The following is a 22,563-nucleotide window of genomic DNA, read 5'->3' as shown; positions in this document are numbered from 1 at the left end:
TATGCACCCAGTGCTGAACGTGTTGCATTGCAACAATATAAGGCCTTGGGAGAAAAGGACACCAGTTGACGGCCTAAGAACTGCCCCATCTAGTGGTCAAATGTATATTTATTGCATCTGTTGAAGCCACGCCCTGGACAGAACTGTACGCTTGTAACATTGGTCTGGTGAGTGGACTGTCAAGTGACTCAAACAAACTAACTCGTATGTATGCCATCTATGACAGGGATCTTCCTAAACATAATTTATGTTAATCATTATATACAGGGTTGATGGGGAAAACACCGTTTGGCACTATTGTCAACCCGTGCAGACTCTCGCCCCACCCGGCCGAGTTACTCAGCTAAGTTGAAAAAGCGCTCCTTTTCGTTGTTTCTGTCCGCGGCTGTAAAGCGCCAAACGTGAATTCGCCCAAACTTGTTATGGAGGTTCTTCGGCTCCTTTTGTGAAACGCCTGTCATTAGCATACACGTTGTTTTTTTTGGAACAGAAAACGCATCACTTAATAGAAATGGAAACACTTTTCAATAAACGTTTACAGGTTTACGTGAAGTGCAAAGATTGCGAGGAAAGGTAAGCGTGCGACAGTTTGCTACCAGCTAACAATACACCGGGGGCTTAAGTAATATTCGGCCCACACTTGTGTACAATACAATCCCAGACTTTTTTTAATACAATCTCAATTAAGACACGTAAGATGACTAATTTACGTTGGATGCCTCATGTACATAGGAAAACGCTAATGCGTGTTCGTACCTATACGTCATATAACGTGTGTTAAGTGATCGGGACTATTCACGATGGTATTACTAGCAGCTACTCCCTGTGTTTAAATACACGTGATGCCATCACCTGAAGAAAGGTGCTTCCTCGAGGAAGTCCCCAAGTAGGCTGATCAATAACAACTCCTCGTTGAAACTTTCTAGGTCATCCAAGTGGAATGACTAAATGTTTTAAAAGGTTTGCTTTACTATCTAATCACAGCCTGCAAAACATACCAGATAATAACGTTAGGCCTTATTATTATTATTTTTACAATTTGTTCAGATCACTTTAATTTACACTCTTAATGTAATGTGTCATGCTTTCAGAAAAGCCAATATCCGGGTCAATATTGACCTTCTGGTGACGTCGAACCCAGTCTACAAAAGAGTAAGTGCACGTTGTAACATTTCCACTATCTTTGCACTCAGCTTACTTTGGGACTTGTGTGCTTAATTTACTTCAACCTTCGCCAATCACATCCTTCAGACTGCCTGTGTTTGAAGTTAATGTACAACAGACTTCCTGTGTAGGATACACAGATGGCCAATGCCGTTTTATTTGTTGAAATGCCTTACAATGTAGAGCTATGTGTAAAATGGCGTGCAAGAACACTTGTAGGATTTTAAAAAAGCGATTGCTATAGAATCAATAATTAATGCCAAATGAGTCCTACCTCGCATGATCAAATCCTCTTTGTATGCAACTACTTAACACTATACGATGATGCATACACAAAATTTAATATTTGCAATTATGTCGATGCTCGTTAACCTTCCTGCCCTTTTTAATTGGTAGGATCTCGTTGTAAGGCTCACAGATGACGTGGACCCATACTTTCTATACAGCCTCTCCATATCTGAGGAGGACTACCAAAGGTATGTGTTGGGGCATCTTGGTAGGCCCCTGTGTAGGAACTTGGGTTGGAGCCGTCTACACCAAAGAAGCCTTTCATTATGCTGCCATTGCTCACAGAGCTTATTTTCTCCCTCCACTAGTCTGAAGGTGCAACAGGGGCTGCTGATCGACTTTGCCTCGTTTCCCCAGAAGTTTATTGACCTGCTTCATCTCTGCTTGGCAGAACAAGAGAAGGAGAGTCCGAGGTATGTATAAAAAGACAACCCTGGTCCATTCACAATTTTGGTCTGATTTTGTGAAGCCCAATGCATTGTTTATTTTTTGTAAAGACTAATTCCTGACCCTGTCTCTCAGTTTCATCGTATTTTAGTTTCTCCACCTGCTGCCTCACTATTTGTCTCTAACGAGACCTTTTTGTTCGCTCGTCAACAGATTCCTGCTGCACCTGGCATGCCAGTCGTCGCTGCACGACAGCGCTGCCCACTTCAGCGTTGTGGAGACCAACGCCTTCAAACACCTCAACCACCTGTCCCTGAAGCTGCTTCAGGGCTCGGACAAGGAGGTCAAGGATTACCTGGCAACATGCCTCTCGTCGCTGAAGGTGAGCCACTTGATGACCAGCCTGGACTGTTTCGTGGACAGGAGCTATTGAACCAAGGAGGGGAAAGAAAATACATTGGGTTTCCCTTGCAGTGTTTCTCTTCTCAACATGGATCAGTCATCTCTCCTACTGAAGTGTCTTCAAAATGTCCCCGGTTCATCAACCCTTTATATTTATACTTGGATGCCCGATTGAGACCATGGATTATTTTTCCATGAGGCCCTCAAAGGATAATTGCACGACCGAAACACTTCAGGGAAAGAGCGTTAAGATTTTGATCAAACCTAAAGGATATACAAAATGATGAAGAAAAATAGTACCATAACACATCAGGGAAATGCAGTGTTTTAAATAGAAACGATTTTGAGTGCCTCCCTTTTAGGAGCGCAGCACAATAATAAATACTTGATTATGATCATGTCAAAGGATGCAGATTGTGAAGCCTTGTGAAATCTTTCAGGAAGATAAGCAGTCTCTGGAGATAAAGCTGAAGAAGACTGAAGAGGACCTCTCTAGACAGCTTGCCTACGCTCAGCAGGTATATAGCTCACTGGGTCACTGTACACTGAGTAGTTTACACCTTCTGGGCCACCAACAGATCAGAATCAAGGGTATAATTGTCCAATTGTTTTATCTTTTGATAACTGCTGTTGTTGCTTTGCTAAATGTCAGATCTCTGACAAACGATAGTATTGTTTTAATAATTTTATATTTGAGAACCAACTTAATTTTATGTTTTACTGAGATCGGGCCAATGATAGTGTTGCAACTTTAATTAAGACATGCCCTCCAAATGACAAATCCTTTCAGTCAGTTGGTTATGACAAAAGAGTAGGTGGAATGTCTGTCTTGTATTCAAACCACTTCACCTGTACTGAGATCAAATTACAGTACTGCATCACTCTTTATAGGCTAACAAAGCAAATACCCATAATAATCCTTGGGCTGCATTGTCCTGTATGAAAGGTGCAATTAAAATAATCAGATTCTTATTATCATCGTGTTTTGTCTTTAGACTCTGGCGGAGAAAACCAAAGAGTTGGACAAGCTACGTTCAGAATGGACCAGCCAGACGACGTCGCTCTCCAGCCGCCACTCACAGGACCTGATGTCAGAGAGGGAAAAGGCTCTTGAGGTTACTCTTATACAGTCTATTTCGTTTTTCAAAGTACTATGCCATATGGGAATCTGCTTGTGGTGTTTGCTCTGATGTGGTGTGGGACGCAAACACAGTCAACTAAAAGGAATAGAGAGGATAAAGGTCACTTTATAAAACATATTTTCAGAATCCTCATCCGGCTAAATAAACAACACTCAAAGGGGACATATTCACACCCACAGGTGTGAATTTGATTAGCCATTACAAGCAGTTTTGAATCTGCCCCTTCTGACATCACAAGTGGGCGTGTCCGCCTAGATGTATGACGGATAGATAACGTTTGCTACAGTCGACTGGGCAGACTGGTAGACTGAAAAAAAACAACCTCAAAACGGCTTGTAATAGCCAGTCACACTCACACCTGATTGTATAATATGTCCCCTTTTTAAAATGATGAGAGCAGAACATGTGACTGCCTTTGCGTGTGGGTTCCTCTCAGAAGGGCGCATCCCCCCCTGACAGCAGCACTAGCATGGGCCCTCAACACTGACCAGTCCCCCCACGCCCCCTGCAGATCCAGGGCCGGCTCCAGCAGCAGACGGAGCAGATCCGTCAGGAGCTGGAGGGCAGCCACCAGCGCAGCAGCCAGCAGCTGCAGAGCCGCCTGGCGGAGCTGGAGGCCTCCAACCGGGAGCTGACGGAGCGCCGCTACAAGAACGAGTCGGCCCTCCGCGACCTCATGATCAAGCTGGCCAGCGCTGAAGAGGTGGGCCTAAAGCTGGGCGATCAATCAAATTTTTTTTTTAATCGTCATTAGAATTTATGGCTTAGGACGATGTTTAGAAATGAGAAACCCTCTATTATCGAATAAAAATCAGGTTTGGCTTGAAAAAAATGTGAGGTTTTGCTTTTTAGGCCAAATCACACAGCCCTACCCTGCACCTCCCTGGAGATGCTTTCTCAACCCCCGAATTCTCCCCCACGCTTGGTCACTTTTTCCCAGCCAACCTCTGCCCTGCAATGTCAACCCCCCAGTGAACGCATCACAGTAGTATTAGTAGTAGATGGTTAATGAACTGCATTTATAAAGCGCTTATTTGTAACCGGTGGCCAGCCAAAGCGCTTTACAATTTGCCTAACATTCACCCATTCATGCACACATCCACACGGCGGCGTCAGCCATGCAAGGCGACAGCCAGCTCGTCGGGAGCAGTAAGGGTTAGGTGCCTTGCTCAGGGCCACCGGGGATTGAACTAGAAATCTTGCGGTTACCAGCCAACCCTCTCTAGCTCTTGTGCTACTGCCGCCCACCTAGTAGTGGTTTGCTCGTGGTCCCTGAACCTTGAGTCATGCAGTTTGTATCTACTGTACCTTGTTTTTGTCAAACCTTGACGCTTATTATTTGATCGACACAGACGAAGAGCCAAAGCAGATTTGTGTCTCTTTTTTTTTTTTTTAAGTCTGCAATCAACCGCATCCACCACATGCACATGAGGCCACCGCAGGCTGGGGTCCACCACTTGCTCTAAAACCCCTTCCCCCCCCGGTCCTCCCTTCTCCCCCCCCCCCCCCTCCAGGAGTCCCAGCGGGCCAAGCAGCAGGTGACCTCCCTGCGGCGGGAGAACGGCACCCTGGACACAGAGCTCCACGACAAGGAGCGCAGCCTGGGCCAGCTGCAGACGCGGCTGGCCGTGCTGGAGCAGGAGGTGAAGGACAAGGAGCAGCTGATGGGACGCACCCGGGAGGTGCTGGAGGCCACCCAGCAGCAGAAGGTACGCGGGCGGCGTGACGACCCGCGGAGAAACGCTTGAGGAAGCCCACGTTCCGTATTAGAACCATTCGGACGACATTATCGTGGTCGGGGTTATTCAGACCTTGTGTAATGTTATTGTTTTAAGGGTGACCTATTATACCACCAGGTGTGAGTGGGATTAGCCGTTACAAGCCGCTTTGAAAATGTGCGTCTTCTGACATCAAGTGTCAGCGTGTCTACCTAGATGTGTGCTGGATAGGTCGGTCTACCCGCCTACCCAGTGGACTTTAGCAAACGATGCTCATCTATCATACATCTAGGTGGACACGGCCCCTTGTGATGTCCGAAGAGGCAGATTTCCAAAAGAGGCTTGTAACGGCTAATCACACTCGCATCTGGTGGTATAATATGTCACCCTTTTGTAAAAGTTCCTTGTTGAAACAATAAAATATTTTGACATTCATGCAAAAATATTAGCAAGAAAATTCTATCCAAGTGTTCAGGTAAACGACATTAAAATTCTGCAGTGTGTGTCACGGTCATATTTTGATTCATTTATATCATTAGGAAACGATGGAGGGCAACGTTGAATCTAAAGACCACCAGATAAAGAAGCTGGAATCGACGGTGAAATCGCTGTCTGAGGAGCAGAAAAAGGTGTGTGTGTGTGTGTGTGTGTGTGTGTGTGTGTGTGTGTGTGTGTGTGTGTGTGTGTGTGTGTGTGTGTGTGTGTGTGTGTGTGTGTGTGTGTGTGTGTGTGTGTGTGTGTGTGTGTGTGTGTGTGTGTGTGTGTCGCACGTTTTTATTAAAAGCTTCTTCCCCTTTCCCCAACGAGGCCAACGGCATCATCAAGAAGCTGCAGGCAGACGGGCGGATGCTGGCGGAGAAGATCAAGGTGAAGAACTCTGTGACGGTGTCCCAGGAGAAGGTGGTGCAGGACACCGCCGAGAAGCTGCACACCGCCCGGAGACTCCTGCAGGACGCGAAGCAGCAGCTCACGCACAAGGACGAGCAGGTGGGCCTTCGTTAGGTCTTCAGTGTTAATATCGGTCTGAGTATTGTTATTAGGAGCACTACGAGAAACGTAGGAACCCTATTGTAATCGTTAGTATTATTATTTTTTTTATCATCGTTTTTTCCTGGCAAAATAGTCCATACCTCAAAAACGTAATGCTCTAAAGTTAAGTTAAAATTTGGCAAGCTTTTAAAACTCGTAAAATGAGCTGGGGATGTAAAGGATGGGCAAGAATTAACTATAGCTGGCGCTATAATTAAGTAATAGATCACGCCAGGCTGTGGTATGTGCTCATTATACCACTATTGAGGGGCGTTGTCCGGCCCCGACGCGCAGCTGACTCACTGACTGAAGTGATCTATTGCTTTTATACAATGGTTACTGTTATGGCGAAACGAAAGTCATAGACACACTACATTTAAAAATAAACCAAGAAAGTCATAATAGCCGTTTTTATTAAAGAATACAAAAAAGTAGTCCCTCCTGGCTGCCGCTATGCATCGACGGTCGCTATGCAACACACTTTAGTGTCCCTCCGAGAGAAGGCTCCGATAGAGCGGTTCGCCGGCAATTGATTTATTTACGCAGATTTTAGGCTTCAGTGAACTGTGAACTGTGCTATTGCTTTTATACAACCTCCATGGTCAAGTTAAATCTCTGTGTGATAGTTTCTTACGATACTTTGTAACGGTTTCCTCTTCAAGGTGCGGAGTGATACTTTCACAAAATGATCGGGCGTCATAGCAGTTGTGTATACGCTAATTATACAACAGTTGGGAACCAATCAGATCGCTGGATTTAGGTCCCCCATTGTATAACAAGCCTTTGAAGTGCAACATACTCAACAGGCTGCCATTAGGAAAGTGCGATATGCATGAAGCTTGTTATGCATGCACCATTCTTACGCCTCGTGCCCACTGCACCGTCAGTCAACGGACGTGGGAAGGCGTGGCTGACGGATGGGGGAGTAGTCTTTGCAGAGGCAACCGTCAGCCAATCAAATCGCTTCGCCGGGTTCTTCCCGCTTCTTCCTGCTTGTTGCGAGGCAAGAAGACCCGCTTTCCCCCTTTCCAGTATCGTCAGAGCCCGAGTCGCGTCACAGTGCTTAAATTTGCATACGCGATCTGATTGGATGACGGAACCGTCGCTGCCGAAAAGGTTGAACATTTTTCAACTTTCTGACGGTGGCGAACGCTCCAAGTCAACGGACGGATCCACAATGCATTGCGCGACCGTCCCCATTCAAAGTCAATGGGCAACGGACAACTGACGGAGGTAGTGGGCACGGGGCGTTATAGTCATAGGGACGCTGGTTCAAGTCCAACATCAACCAACCGTCTGTTAGACTTGGAATGTCATCACATAATGTTTACCATCATTACAGTATGGTTGCTTGCAACTATATTTAGTGTTGGTATATTTTGTTAGTGTTAATGTCAGCATAAGTGCTGGGGTTATTAGTGGGGTAGGTGGTGTCAACGGGCACTTGGTTCACCTTGGTTCATGTCATGTTAAAATCGTGTTATGATTGACAGGTTTCCAAGCTGAAGGAGCAGCTGGAGACGACCATCGAGAAGCTCAATGAGAGCAAAGAGGTGCTGAAGACCAACGAGAACGGTAAGAAATAACGAGTTAGTATGTTCTTCTGACTGTCACCTTTTAAAGGATCAGACCGTAGCTGCAGCAGTAGCTCTCAAAATCAGAAGGAACACTTGTTCCTCAAATGATCAGTTGAAATATAAGATGTCGTTTTTGTCTCCTCACACGGCAATGGAAGTTAATGGGGTCTGATGGGCTTCAGCCCTAGGTGCTGATAAAATGGCAGTTATGTGTCAGTATTATTGATTAAACTAGCAAAGCTGATTATGAAGATGTGTCCCTTCCGAGGCACTGATGTTCATTTATATGGCGTTGACTTACAATGTGCTGCGAGCCAGTTTGCACTCTCCCTGTCTCTTCTAAGGCAAAACATTTTCCATCAGGGTTCAAACTGTGTGGAGGGCTGGGAAGATTAAATCAATTTTACACAATATTGCTTTGAAAAACATTTCCAACCGATTGTTATGAGCGTTGGTTTTAAAGTGTCTTTCTGTGTTCTGCCTCAGTCATCGGCTGGCTGAACAAGCAGCTGAATGAAAAGCAGCTCTTGAGGAAGCCCCCTGCTCCAGAGTCCTTCCAGACCCCCGCTGCCCAGTCCACCACTGCAGGCCCGAGGGTAACGAAACCAAGGGACGATGCTAAGCAGTAATAACTGTGTGTTCGAAAGACTGAGTAAAAGCTTATTATATACTAGTAGGGATGCACCGAAATGAAAATACTTGTCCGAAACCGAATATACTGAAACAGTTGCCGAAAGCCGAAACCGAATACCGAATGTGGCTTTTGCTGTTTTTAATTAATTTCATTAATTAATTTTGTCAGGTGCGCTCTGCACTTTTTTCATCTCCGTGTATTGTAATTTAGTTGTTTGCAAACTTGCGTGCGGCTCTTTTTTAATCTCCCTTTTGATGAAGCGCACCCTCAAGAAGCTCAATCCACACAGTTTGCTTTTTTTTTCTCATATCGTCAAAGATAGAAAGGTATTTTTTTCTGCCTTTTTACTCCTTCGGCTGATACATTTTCGGTGGCTGAATTTTCGGTGCATCCCTATTCTGTACATATTTTCCTATTAAGCTGCGTGACGGAACTGCACGGACAGAATGACCCTAAAATAAGCTTTTGTTTAGCAACTACTGGTTGGTTGACTCTCCTGCTGTGTGGCTCAAGTCTCATTTCAGCCATGTTGACTTTCTCCGTTGTACCAAAGGCCCAGTTTTACCCCATGGCGCCCAAGCCAACCTTCTCTCATGCAGACACTCCGGACTTCCTTCCGCCGGACCAGCGCACTCTGCCACCACCCCATAAACTGTAGGTTGCATGGTGACGTGAGGTATGCCTTGTTATGTCTTGATGGAGAACAGTCGCAATCATATCCTCCTCCTTTGGGTCCAGGGTGGAGTCCGGCGGCTTGGACGCCAAGTACTTTGAGAGGAGAGAAGACAGCATTCCCCTGTACGGCCTGCTGACCAACCTTCAGTCCAGAGGTAACCTACGCAGGCAGCACTGTTCTCTGAAGCAGTACTGGAGATAACTGTTGAACTGACTATAAGGGGGGGGACTTTTGGTTTGGTAATACTAGTCTTGTAAAACAATGTTTTTCTTCTCATTTCTAGAGTTACCTCCACGCCCGTCGAAGCAGACCATACCTTCAGCATACTTCTCTGCATAGTCTTTTAGGCACGGATGCTTATGGTGCTACATCTATTTATCATATTTGTATTTCCTGTTTCTTCTTTTTAAATGTTTTTAATGTATTTAGTAGCGTCCTGTTGGGTCTTTTCCACATTTTTTTTACTGTATTTACTTGTATGTGCAAAAACGTTAGTATGCCTTAATTTATCTACCACATTAAAATCGTTTTGGAAGTTATCAATGTTTGACTTTTTTTCAGTTTTAGATTTTAAAATGGATTTAACAAAGTCTGTGAGGCCAAGTTCCATAATTAAGTGTCAAATGATCTTCATAGAAATTATAATATTCTTCCATTCAACTTGGTCATTTGGATATTTCAACAAAATAAAATAATTATTGTGTGACCCCTACCGGCATGTTTTGCTAACAATCTCTTATGGGTGATAGTATGGCACCAGGGGTGAGTGATTAGCCATTAAAAGCTGTTTGAAAATCTGCCTTTTCGACTTGTGATGTCACTAAAACACAGGAAAAGGCAGATTTCAATTCAGGTTCTGATATGCCAAATCACACTCCACTGATGGCATAATATCACCCCTTTAAACCCCATTCAGCCAAATAATCAAATTAAGTTTTTCAATGAATGGGTAATTTGAGTGTAAAAGGAAGATTGAGCAAAAAAGTAAGAGTATACAAGCATTATGTAGATGTAGACACCTTCACTAACGTTGGCAACACCTTTCTAAAATGTAGGCTTAGAGCAGTTTTAAGAAATACAAGTTTGCGTTTCCAGGCAATGAATAAGCGTCACACACATCAGAAAAGGGCAACAACAAACACTTAATATCAAAATATATTTTATTCTGAACTTTTTTTTTTACTGATCCGATTGAAATGGCAGCAGATCGATCTGATTTAACAAATAAAGGGGCAGGGAGGGATGGAGCCGGACTGAAACGCTGTTATTTGACGGGGGAGACTCGGTAAAGGCTGACTCGGCAATGTCCTGTCAACACTTTCTCATTCATTTTTACAAAAGAAAATCATTTTCTTCCGCACATTTAATAATTTGACAATCTTTAAACTGTTGACTGAAGTGCTTTGAGGAATAATATAATTAACAGGTTTCTTGGAACATACAAGCGCAGCTGTTTTTTGCAAGCCACAAGTATGCAGTTTAATTTTCTAAAGAGCATGAGTAATGAGGGGAAATGTGGGAATAAAGTAAAGCGTTCAGTTTTATGCCGTTTAAAAAGCACTAAAGTCAACTCCTCATGAGGTGTGTGGTCAAATGTGGAATTCTGCTTCTTAGAAACACAATTACAGGCAAAATGGCATCTTTTTTTACTTTTTATTCATTTTAATTACAAAATACTTCCAGCTGAGTAATTACCGAGTCAACCTTTACACTGTTCCATAAGTAACAAAAGCATGGAACAAATGACTTCTGATCAATTCTCAACAATTTGAATTTTTTTTCAATCTACAAAGAAATTACAAACACATTTTTGCTTTTTAAAATCGTACTTTAAAAGTTATTTAAAAAATGTCTGGTCAGGAAGGGACATTGTAATAAAATGTGAGCAGTAATGAGGCCAAAATGAGGTCTAAGAATCATCAATGGTCAGAGGATGTAACACGGATGAAATAGTTGAATCTTGGTTTTTGTGGCAATTTAATTGACTGACATCGTCATGCTCAGGGGTGAAGGGGTATGTGGTTGATTCTTTTAAATGAAACATACCTGTAAAGCCATAAGGCAATCGCGAGTTAATTTCTTTAAGAATTGCGCGGTATGTCTGAACCACAATTTTCTCAGACAACCAAAGTGCTGCACTGTCACTGCAAGGTGACAAACTTTTGACGACAACATGAAAAATGTGTCTTCAAAATGTCCAGCAAATTTCTCCAATGTGCGATCAACAATCAGATTATAATCAAATTAATCTTTTGGTTGTGTTTACACAGGCACGTTCCAAGCCCCTCCCCGATCAATACCCGGCCCTGATCTTCTGAATAGAGAAAGCCCACCTGCTCCGGTTATGCTGTGTGAAGGCGATCTGAACAAATGTTTAACCAAATGTGTCCATGGGGATGGGTTGTTGTTCAGGTAGAATGGCTCCTGTTGACCACCGTCAACACCCCCTCCCCCGGAATTTGTCTTTTTTTTTCTGTTTTTAGAAAGTGGGAAACCCAAATGAGCACAAAAACTAGCAACTTTATAAAAAAACGAATAAAACATCAAACATGTTCGATGAACGCCAATGATTTGGTTTCTTGTTACGAGGGATGAGGTGCCAGGGCTAATGCGGTCTGGGTTCTGTCACAAGTTTGCTTCCTTCCTCAGGCTGATCAATAACAAAAAAGGGTTTTTGGCTCGGCACATGATTTGCTGCGGATGAGAAAGCATTACATTATTTTGGCAGCTATGAAACCAAACAACCTCTTTTGTAACGTCTGAGTGCCAGCTTGCCCTTGTCAAGAACGGCAGTTTCCTGGAACATTAGGAAACGCTGTGTAACACCCACACAGGTGTCAGACAACTGATGCTGCTTACAGTTTGCTCTTTCCAGAGCCTATCCGACAAGCAGGGAACAAGTGTCAAGGCCGGCGTGGGTCTATGTTTTTCTTGTTTCCAACATGCTTAGGAAAAGGACTGAAAGCAACGTTTGGCTGCCTAGCGAATAGCACATGGACAACATGCCAATTGTGATCTGTTTTACTATCCAAAAAGACTCCAGCAGAACCGCTCAGCAGATCAACGACACACCGTACAGGGAGTCCTGATCCAAAGACAGCTTTTAACTTTTAACCTAGTTTCAGTTTTTCTGAGCACCAAACCACTGGCTCCCGACTCTGCTGGGCTCACAGCAGAGCTCCAGTGCGACCCACTGCAGCTCTGCCCTTTGGAGCGGATGGTGGGACTTTGGTGGGACTGTCAACAATGTCAAGTAAAGCCGTGTATGCCGGCCTGGTCCTTCTCTGAAGTTTTACAACGGTGATTGTTAAAGTGTAGCGTTGTGTTAGGTCGCCATGTGCCACTCTCGCCTTATTGCAACTCTGACCTGACCAACAAAACTAAAACAAACCTATTGAAATATGGAACCAGCAACTGAGAAACATAGTCCAACTGCCCTCCTGAATGGTGAAAGTTGATATGCCGTCAACACATATCCAACTCAACCAAAATGATCATACGTTGTTTTTTTCAGGGGTGGGGGGGGGTTCTTTTGATGATGAAGAGGAGCATTCTTTAAAGTAAAAAAAAAAAAAAGCAAAATAGCCTCCAAATTTTGGTACATATACGGATCTGTTATTTTTTTGTCTTTTGGGTTTTTTTTTTTGTAATTTTTCCAACCGCGTCTCTTGTTGCGTCTCCGTTAGAGTCACTGCACAGATCAGAGAGGGAGAAGGAGCGCTCGTGTGACTCCGTCCGTCAGTATCCAGCCGTTCCGTCTGTCCATCCTCTCTGTTTAACCGTTGTGGACCTGCTGTGTCAGGGTGCTTTGCTTCCCGTTCCCCCCTTCACCCCCCCCCCCCCCCCCTTGCTTCCTGTCTGTCCATTGGTGGGCAGGGCCTGTGGTGGTGGGCGGGGCCTGCGGTGGCGGTGAGCGCGAGTAGTGCGCGGGGAACGGGGCCAGGGACAGTCATTTTGGCTATGTACACATTCATGGTCGGTCCATGGCTTCCAGAGGAGCAGCAGCAAAGCGAGACTATTTCCGCAGGTCTAATACGCACACCTGAGGGACGAGAGACAATAGAGGACGTTAAACACGGCACGAAAAAAAAACAGAGTTTCCAACGGTCAAGGTGCAACATGTTGGGGCCTGGACTAGGGGAGAGGAGAGAAGCCGTGAGAGGCGGGAGAGTGTGCAGGTGGACTCACCGATCCGTCGGATGCACTGGCTCCCACCTTGTCCCCGGCTGCGTTCCAACACACCTCGAAAATGCCCCCCGTCCCCCGGTAGCTGTGGACTAATGCGCCCGTCTGGAGGGAGAGAGAGAGAGACGGGAGGAAGTGCAAGTGAGGACAGGGCGGTTGATGGGTGATGGGAGTTCACTGTCCATTGCAGACGTTGGATTTTTTTCTTTTTGACTTGATAATCACTGTTTGACTTGATCTACGACTGTTACAAAACAGTCGTAGATCCACACTTATTGATCGTGTTCGGTGCACATTTTATAACGTCGACAAATCTAACGGGTATATAACCTTGAAATGTCCATTTAATTAAAAGACAGATCTAATTTAACTCAATCTAAAAAAATAAAAATCCTGTATCTTCAATTGTGTGCAGTATTTTAAAGCCCCTTTTATCTATAGGCGCTCTAACATGCCATATCGTAGCGTGTGCTATCGATCTATTCCCGCTCATGTTGAACCAGGGGCTGTGCAATTAATAGAATTTTGATCGTGATTTCGATTTTCGGGTCACACGATCTCCAAACTAATATAAATCAAGTTGAAACTATTTTATTTATTTTTCTAAGCACATTTGTTTCATATATATAATAGAAATCGCAGCTGTATATATATTTGTAAATTATTTTCTATTTGAACATTTTCTATTTGAACATTTGTGTATTTGTTTTAATGGGGAATTTTAAAGTTTGCAGTTACATTTCTTTTTTTTGAAAGAAATGCAGAATAAATGCATCATGTTTTCAAAGTCAAAAATAATCGTGACTTCAACATTGACCCAAATAATCGTGATTATTATTTGTTTCCACTCATCGAGCAGCCCTAGTGCGACCTCAGCGAGGAGACTGAATGAACAGCGGAGACGTTCGTCGCCTTGGTTTCCCCTCCTCTCCCCTGGTGAGGTGCGCTGGGGGGCGGGGCCCAGGGAGGGTACGTACCTGCGTGTTCCAGATGTGGACACACTTGTCGAAGGAGCCGCTGGCCAGGTGGCGGCCGTCGGGGCTGAAGGCCACGCTGTAGACGGGCTCCTGGTGCTTGGTGAGCGTGTGGATGCAGATGCCGCGCTCCACGTCCCACAGCCGCACCGTCGAGTCGAACGACGCGCTGCCCGGGGAAACGCACACGTTGTTCATTGGTGAGACAAAAACCGACCAAACCCTCCTCTATGATCCAGTCCCCACAACGATGTCACCCACGACGTTGCTTTGAATCGAAAATTAAGTTGTTTTAGGGTCGGGTTTTGCTTAGAGGGGACCTATTATGGCGTGGCCACCTAGATGTGTGCTGGATAGATGAGTCTGCCAGCTTACACAGTGGACTGTAGCAAACTCTGCTCGTCTATCCGTCATACATCTAGGTGGACCCCTTGTGATGACAGAAGAGGCCGATTTTCCAAGGTTCTTTCTGGAGAGGGAAGTTCTTGGGACCACGTGATATAAATAAAACATCCAGATGTAATTCCTCTGGAATGCACAGGAGAGTTTTAAATTGTTTCTCTGAAGGGCATGAGGAACGATCCTTGAACAACTTTGTTACATGTTGGGGAAAATGTGTCTTAATAGTAATGTCAAACAATAGTTTCAACTTGATGGAATGACTCCTGAGTTAATAATACACCTTTGTATCAGTTCTCCTTGCACCAAACGACCCTCCCCTCAGCTTCACATCTGACACTGCGGCAATGTCACGTCTTCCTTGAGTGGATTACTTAAGTGGCCTCCCGCCCATAGTGAATATAAATGGACTTGGCCTCTCCCCCGGCGGCTGGGTTCAGCCAGGGCCAATCCACCATAGTCTCGGCTGTCACTCCCACACCTTGTTCAGGTTTATTCAGACCTAAAAACACTATAATGTTCCTGCCCAGTTTGAAGGCTACCCGTATTCAGTGTCTCTGAATAGGCTTGGTAAATGCCGCCAGGGCTCCTTCTAGGGCTGAACGATGAATCAAATTGATTTACAAAACACAAAGGCTGCGATAAAAGAAAAAAACTTTTGTGATTAAATTAATCATTTTATTTATTTTTGGGGATTTGTACTGTTACTGACGGAAGTTCAATAAGATTGATATATATATATTTTAATTAGTATTTTTTTTTCAATAGCTAAAAAAAGATGTAACAATATTAATTCATGCATCAATTCCTCTCAACAGATAGGCCTGGCCTAAAGGAAAGATCGGTTTATATGATGACTGCTTCCAATGTCGTGTTGGTCATACTACAGAAAGATGTATGGCTTATCGTTCAGCACTGGTTTCTTGCTATGACCCCACTCCGTGAAACCGGCCAACAGAGCGGGGTGGGACCTGGGTTACCTGGCGAGCATGAGGTTGGCGCTGGGATTGTTGGTCCCGGGCCCCGTGGGACTCCACTTGATGGTGTAGATCTCTTGCTGTGGGCCTGCAGGTCATGGACGCACGAGTCCTGCTTCATACTCCAGATCTGTCACACATGCACATGGACACACACACCACACACACACACACCATGGACGGTGAACACTAAAGAACGGTCACTCTGCTGTGTGGGATAGGGAATGTGAGGTTGATCACACTCGGTGACCGCGCCAGGTTTAGATGATACTAGTTGCTAATTCCAAATCCTCATCTTCAAACCGGTTATCCGGGTCCCGGTCGAGGGGGAAGCAGCTCCAGCAGGGGGCCCCAGATATCCCTTTTCTTCGGGCCACATTGACCAGCTGCGAACCGGGGGATCCCGAGGGCGTTCCCAGGCCAGTGTTGAGATATAATCCCCCCACCTAGTCCTGGGTCTTCCCCGAGGTCTCCTCCCCGCCCGCTGGACATCCTCACCCGATGTGGCTAATTGCACCGTGTGCTATAACAAAGACCATGCCGTGGTGGTTTCGGGGAGGGGGGGTGGCGCTGCTCACCTTCAGCGTCATGTCGTCGGAGCAGGAGGAGCCAGCAGGTTCCCCGTGGGGTCCCACTTGATGGCGTTCACTTCATTCTGGACAAGAGGGGAGGGATGTGAGCGCATTGCAGCTAGGACAGTACACGAGTACCAACACATACACACACACACACACACACATCGTTTGTGTTGGATTTTCTTACTATAAAGGAAAACCTAACCCTAAAATAACTTATTTTAGGTGTAATGTGTGTCGCTATAGATCCTGCTCCAAAGATTGACTTAAATGCACAAAGATTAAAACATTTATAGAATGTATAGTTGGACTCATATTGCCCTCTATGGGTTAAACGCATGCAATTGCATGAGTTACTTGTTTGGTCACTGGCTGTTCTGGATTTCCCTGTATAACCACTGCCAGTATTACTATTACTACTACGGCTGTTACGATCACTAGTATTGCTTACTGTGTGTCCCTGGAATGTTTTGATTGGTCGGATCCTGGCCCAGCTTGCAGACGTGGATGCACATGTCTGTGCTGCAGGAGGCAAACGTGTTGTTGCTCTGCCAGTCTACGTCCAGAGCTGGAGCTGCAAGGAGGAGCAGGGGGTCAAAACATCATAATAATCATCATCATAATTGTAATAAGTACAACATTTGTAATAAGAATAAGACAAAAAATAATTGGAATTATGGTTGTGAAGTATGTTTTGTATTCTTACCTGAATGGAAAGGAAACTGTTGTTTGGCTTCCCCTGTGTGGGCATCCCATATGATTGTTGTCTGAGAGGACAGAGACACACACGCCACACACACAAACCAAGGAACTACATTAACTCCAAACTACATTTGTCTCCGGGTCATTTCACTGTGCAGCAGAATGGTTCACGGTAAATCATTGTGTTTTCCTGCAGGGTGGGCCGCGTGTGTGCCCCCCCCCCCCCTCACCTTGTCTACACCTGCACTCAGGATGAAGTTGCCTTTCTTATTCCACTTGAGGGCGAAGATGGGCCCTTTGTGTTGCCCGAGCGTGCTGGCCAGGTTCCCTAGGAAACGAGCGACAATGGACATTGAACAATTGGCCCCTTGATGTGTTATACTTGGACAAGAAAGCAAATCGTGGAATAAAAATCTCACATTGGATCAAAGATGTCCTAGCATGGTCTTCAGGGTAATGAAGAGTATTGGGGCAACTTCAGTAAGACCTAGTGTAGAGGCAAGTTGTACATGCAGACGTGCTCACTGGGAGCCAATGCATTATTTAGTTTTAATAACAACACTAAAGTAAAGCGGGCTTTATGAGGGCCGTGGCGCGCTGTCCGTGAAGCGCAGACTTGGGTGTCGCGGTTCAAGGAGGTCACGTCGTCTTCGGCTGGGACCACTTGGGTCTTTCGGTTCTGCGCCTGTTTGCGCAGATTCACGCACGTCGTCTTTAAAATCGGGTTATAGCCGGTCAATAAAGAGTACGAAAAACTATCCATCAGCAGGGTTTCTCCACAAAAGAAATACTTCCTATGGAGTTGCCCATACGGGCTCAAACTACTCCCAATTCCGCTTTGAAGGTGACATATTACACCACCAGTGTGAGTGTGATTAGCTGTTACAAGCCGTTTTGAAAATCGGCCTCTTCTGAAATCCCAAATTGGACGTGTCCACCGCACCTAGATGTGTGCGCGTTAGATGATAGATGAGCAACGTTTACTTCAGTCCACTGGGTAGGCTGGTAGACGGATCTATCCAGCACACATCTCGGTGGACAACTGGACATGCCGACTTTTGATGTCAGAAGAGGGCTGATTTTCATAAAAGCTTGTAACAGCTTATCACACTCACACCTGGCGGTATAATAGTAATGTCACCTTTAAGAATCAACTGTGGGGTGGGTGTTAGGTGCTCTGTTGTCCGGTGCTGTCCTTGAGGTTTGAATTAAGTGTTTGGTTTCTGTCCCAAGGTCCGGACATTGCACATTGAGCACAAGATTCAGAGTGCGAGTGTGTGATGCTGCGACGAATACTAATAGGGCAGCGGCGGCCTGCGTGTTTGTGTGGGCGTGTCTTACCGTCCTTTGTCCATATCCTGGCAAAGCCGTCGTACGAGCCTGTTGCTAGTAGCGTTCCCTCACTCTGCAGGAAGGACGAGAAAGAGAGAAAGAGAGAGAGAGAGGGGGAGAGACAGAGAGAGAGGGGGAGTGACAGAGGGGGAGAGACAGAGAGAGAGACAGAGGGGGAGAGACAGAGAAGGAGAGGGGGAGAGACAGAGAGAGAGGGGGAGACGAGAGAGAGAGAGGGAGATACAGAGAGAGAGAGAGCGCGTGCGAGAGAGCAACGTTAATGACACTGAACTAGGTGCAACAGACCTTCAACTCCTTGAAGGAAAGCACACTGTTTGTTTCTAGGTACACATCATAATGGCATACTGGTGTGTGTAGCTCGTCCACTCTTGCATGGAATGATTGTTGTGTGTGTGTGTTGTGGGTGTTTGTTTTGCCCTTACGTTCAGTCTAGCAATGCGTGTGTGCATTGTTTCCATATATCCACTTTAGCAAGGTGTGTGCGTGTGTGTGTGACTGTGCGTGAGTGGTCCTTACGTTCCAGTCCAGCGAGGTGACGTCTTTATTGCTGGGGACGTCCGTGGCCCGCCCTCACGTATGCAGTGACGGAGAACCAGCTGGGTGGAGCTGCTAGTGCTATTCTCACTCAGTTCCAGATACGTGCCGTTGAGTCGCCCGACCTGATGCACACACGCACACACACACACACACACCACACACACACACCACACACACCACACACACACACACACACACCACACACACCACACACACACCCACACACACACACACACACACACACACACGATGAGTTCATTGAATTGGCTTGGGGCAAAAGTCGACCTTAAAAAGTGTTTACTGGTAAAGTAAACACAACACCGCCACCTATTGGTGCCATGGGTAGACTACACAACATGAGAGGGCTGACGTCATCCTACACATTAGACTTTCAAAATGATCCTTACATTTACTATACCGGGGTAGACGCATAAGTTCACATAGCAACATCAACACACAATTACAATAGTGCGACTGATGATTGGATATTAGCAATTTGACAACTACAAATTCCCATCCAGAGTACATTCTATGTAGAGGTCAAAAGAAGCTTTACCGATGCATGTAAACCCATGTGTATGTAGGCGAGTATGTGTATTTGCTTGCCATATATACACAATGATGTGAACACAAAACACATAAGATAATGAGATTTGGCAGTGTTGTTGTCTCGTGATATGTGCGGTCAGCCGTCTGTGGGCAGATCGGCTGCCTGCACTGGCCTTGTACAACTATGAGTCGGAGATTAGGAGAGGCTTAATCAGATTCAGACACCAGGAAGATAGCTCCCTTGAAGGTTCAATCTAGTCCACTGGTTTCATTGGGCTTTTTCCAACAAATACTGCAGGGGAGGTAGGCCCCACACAGTCAGAGGTTTACCTCCCTCAGTAGGTAGAGAGTCTGCCGTCGGTCGGTTTGGATGAGCTTTAACCAGTCCGATCCCATCCTCTCCGACGTATATTGAGACACCGTATTTTAAAAAGGTAAACACCATTGCACTTTTTTCACCGAGGTCAAACACATAATGTTCTATAAAACTGTTTTCAAAGCCGGATAATATAGAATGATGGAAAAATGACGCCAGATAGAAAGCGATGGTCATCGTCTAACTCAACCGCTGGGGTTTCACCGCTTGGCCGGACGGAAATAGTTTGGGAGCTTCTGGTTGGGCGGGTTCTGGGCAAAACCAAAAACCATAGGAGAGGAGGAGGCGAGAAGGAGAGGAGAGGAGGAGAAAGGAGAGGAGAGGAGGGAGGAGAGAAGGAGAGGAGAGGAGGAGGCGAGAAGGAGAGGAGGAGGAGGAGAAGGAAGGAGGAGGCGAGAAGGAGGGAGAGGAGGCGGGAACTGACCCTGACGCCAGCAGGTCGCTGACGGGGTTCCAGGCGCAGATGAACACCTCCGACTCGTGGCCCCGCAGCACCATGGCCTTGTTCTGGGGGATCTCCACGTCTCCGTCCACCTCCATCATGTCCGGGTGGTTGTCTGACAGGAAAGGGGAGAAGCCTTAGTAGGTGTTAAGAATATAAGCAGCTGGCTCAGTCTGTCAAGATAACATAAACGTATAAACATTTCCATGTTCGATTTTCAAAAATATATGTATACATCTGGGTTTGCTACTCAGAGTTTGCTAATCACTTCCTACTTTGTGATGATCATTAAAGACATCAACAGATTAATTAACTTATCTAATATTTCATGAGACAAAGCTTTGTCACAAATGACTTTCTATGAACAATGCAATAATCAATGCAGCTTGCATTATAACACAATATGGAAGCATGCAAAAAATAGGTTTCAGTTTTATTTTCTTTCTAATCTTTCTTTTCTATGTCATTAAACGAAAAGCTGCTCTTGAATTAGAAGGAGTTCTTGTGTCTGGCTGTGAGTTTGCGCGCATGCTATGCGCAGGCTGAATCGCAATCGTGTCACGACAAATCAGATTGGCCAATACACACTGAAGATAAATTCAATCATTTAAAAAAAATAAAAAAATAATAATAATTATATATATATTTTTAATTCCGGTTATTAATTTATCTGCACCGAGACAGAATCGTTCTAGCGAGAATCGCGATGCATCGAAGAATCGATTATTTTTCCCACCCTAATATATCTATACATATTTATTGTGTTTGTAGTTCTATCTTGAGCAGAGCAATTGTGATAACAATTCACTTTGGCATCATTAAAGTACTACTTTCTTCTTCCTTTGATAATGGTTTGTTTGATTCTTTTGAGGAACCTTTTGTATGAATAAGGTTACAGGAGTTTGAATGCCAAGCCATGGCAAACCCTTCTGAATGGACTTCAAGAACAGATGTCTTTCCACGTTATTTGTTGCTGCCAAATTATACGCTGTGGTGTGCTTAAAAACCGTTGTCATTATCCCCAGCTTCTAATCATCTTATGGTATGTCATGTTGCCCTCCATCATGGTCAACCCACCCATGGCATCATGGGGTATCCAACACAGGGGCCATCGTCGACGACCCCATGACCGATGAAAAATGTCGGGGGCCTGCTCTTTTTAGTGTCTGTACACACTGGACTAGAACCCGGTACTCACTGGCCATGGCGTGTGCTCCGTTCTCCTCGCCGTTGGCCGTGTTCTCGCCGTTCTTGGCGTTGCCGCGATGCTGCCCCCGGTGGTCGACGAGGGCACCGCCGCCGCCGCTTGCTGCTGGGCCATCTTGTCGCGGTATGCCTGCTGCCGGGTCTGCACCACATCAGGCATCACCGCGTCGATCAGCGACAACGACTCGATGGGGCGCCCGTCGAACAGCGTGCCGTCCTGAGGGATAAGGCACGTCCCATTTTGATTGGTTAGCTCAGGAACAAAAGCAGTGTTAAAAGTCTGTCGACTTGAAATGCTGGTTAGAAAGCAGCCCTGAGTAACAACAGGAGCTGTTATGACCAAGTAGATTGAACTAATTGACATGGATTTGGAGGACGATAAAACCATTCAAGGGTGACGCTATCGTTAAATATGCTTGACTTATTTCAGCATGGATCTCTCTGTCTGGGATGGTTTATAATTGGTGCAAATGGAGTTATATGTAATCTGCGGTGAAAGACGCCTAGATTTAATGGTTTCCCGTTTTGCTGGGTTTTATTTTGCTGGGAAACATTGTCATCCATCAGGTGGCTTTTGCTGCCATCCTCGAAACTGATGTTCAACTTGAATAAGCACCAGGGCCCCATGTTAAAAAGACATCTCACACCGTGTGTAGGTGTGTATGTGTCTTAGAGTGCGTGCGTGTGTGTGTGAACGTATCTGTGTGTGTGTGTATGTGTACACGTGTGTGTGTGTGTGTGCTTTCACATATATGTGTGTGTGTGTGTGTGTGTGTGTGTGTGTGTGTGTGTGTGTGTGTGTGTGTGTTTGTGTGTGTGTGTGGTGTGTGTGTGTGTGTGTGTGTGTGTGTGTTTGTACACCTGTGTATGGTGTGTATTGTGTGTGTGTGTACACGAGTGTGTGTGTGTGTGTGTGTGTGTGTGTTTGTACTTTCAAACGTGTGTGTGTGTGTTTGTGTGTGTGCGTGTACACGTGTGTGTGTGTACACGCCTGGGGGTTGCCGCACCTCATTGATGCTGACTTCGGCCTCGACGTACTGCAGGCCCTTCTGGATGATGCTGATCAGGGCAGCAGGGGGCACTAGCGCGCCGTTGATGTTGGACTGGCTGATGTGGCTCTCGATGCCGAAGGTGAACGCAGAGTGGGAGAACCCTAGGGAGGGAGGCGGGTTACTCCAGTTTATTCCTCTGTGTGTGCGCGCTTGTGTGTGTATGGGTGTGTGTTTGTGTGTCTGTTAATGCCGGAATGCGTGTGTGTTTAATGCATGCGT

At 45.5% G+C, this 22,563-nt stretch overlaps 1 protein-coding gene and 1 pseudogene across 2 annotated transcripts; one reads left to right on the top strand and one right to left on the bottom strand.

Annotated features, from left to right (window-relative positions):
* The first annotated feature begins 225 nt into the window (after nt 1-225).
* LOC130393183 (spindle assembly abnormal protein 6 homolog) lies at nt 226-9,738 on the top strand. 2 transcript variants are annotated; one of them, XM_056603796.1, is made up of 16 exons: nt 226-573; nt 1,092-1,152; nt 1,561-1,640; nt 1,761-1,865; nt 2,053-2,221; nt 2,682-2,759; nt 3,237-3,356; nt 3,895-4,086; nt 4,898-5,092; nt 5,641-5,730; nt 5,909-6,088; nt 7,624-7,705; nt 8,194-8,303; nt 8,895-8,995; nt 9,080-9,171; nt 9,301-9,738. In XM_056603796.1, the coding sequence occupies exons 1-16, from the start codon at nt 512-514 to the stop codon at nt 9,354-9,356; spliced, it is 1,773 nt and encodes a 590-aa protein (XP_056459771.1). In that variant the 5' UTR covers nt 226-511; the 3' UTR covers nt 9,357-9,738. The 2 variants fall into 2 exon arrangements, with proteins under 2 accessions (XP_056459771.1, XP_056459772.1); XM_056603797.1 differs by lacking the exon at nt 226-573 and adding an exon at nt 634-960 and having other exon boundaries at nt 9,301-9,555.
* LOC130392772 (F-box-like/WD repeat-containing protein TBL1XR1) overlaps nt 9,628-22,563 on the bottom strand; it is a 16,380-nt pseudogene continuing 3,444 nt past the window's right edge.

This window comes from Gadus chalcogrammus, chromosome 12, assembly GCF_026213295.1.
Source record: "Gadus chalcogrammus isolate NIFS_2021 chromosome 12, NIFS_Gcha_1.0, whole genome shotgun sequence".
Classification (NCBI taxonomy): domain Eukaryota; kingdom Metazoa; phylum Chordata; class Actinopteri; order Gadiformes; family Gadidae; genus Gadus; species Gadus chalcogrammus.
This window is presented reverse-complemented; position numbering and strand designations above follow the sequence as displayed.

Bases quoted from the DNA above. Each gene is read 5' to 3' on its own strand.
- LOC130393183 (XM_056603796.1), top strand. From the start codon at position 512: ATGGAAACACTTTTCAATAAACGTTTACAGGTTTACGTGAAGTGCAAA. The intron at 2,222-2,681 runs GTGAGCCACTTG...GAAATCTTTCAG, and splicing joins CATGCCTCTCGTCGCTGAAG to GAAGATAAGCAGTCTCTGGA. The intron at 7,706-8,193 runs GTAAGAAATAAC...GTTCTGCCTCAG, and splicing joins GCTGAAGACCAACGAGAACG to TCATCGGCTGGCTGAACAAG.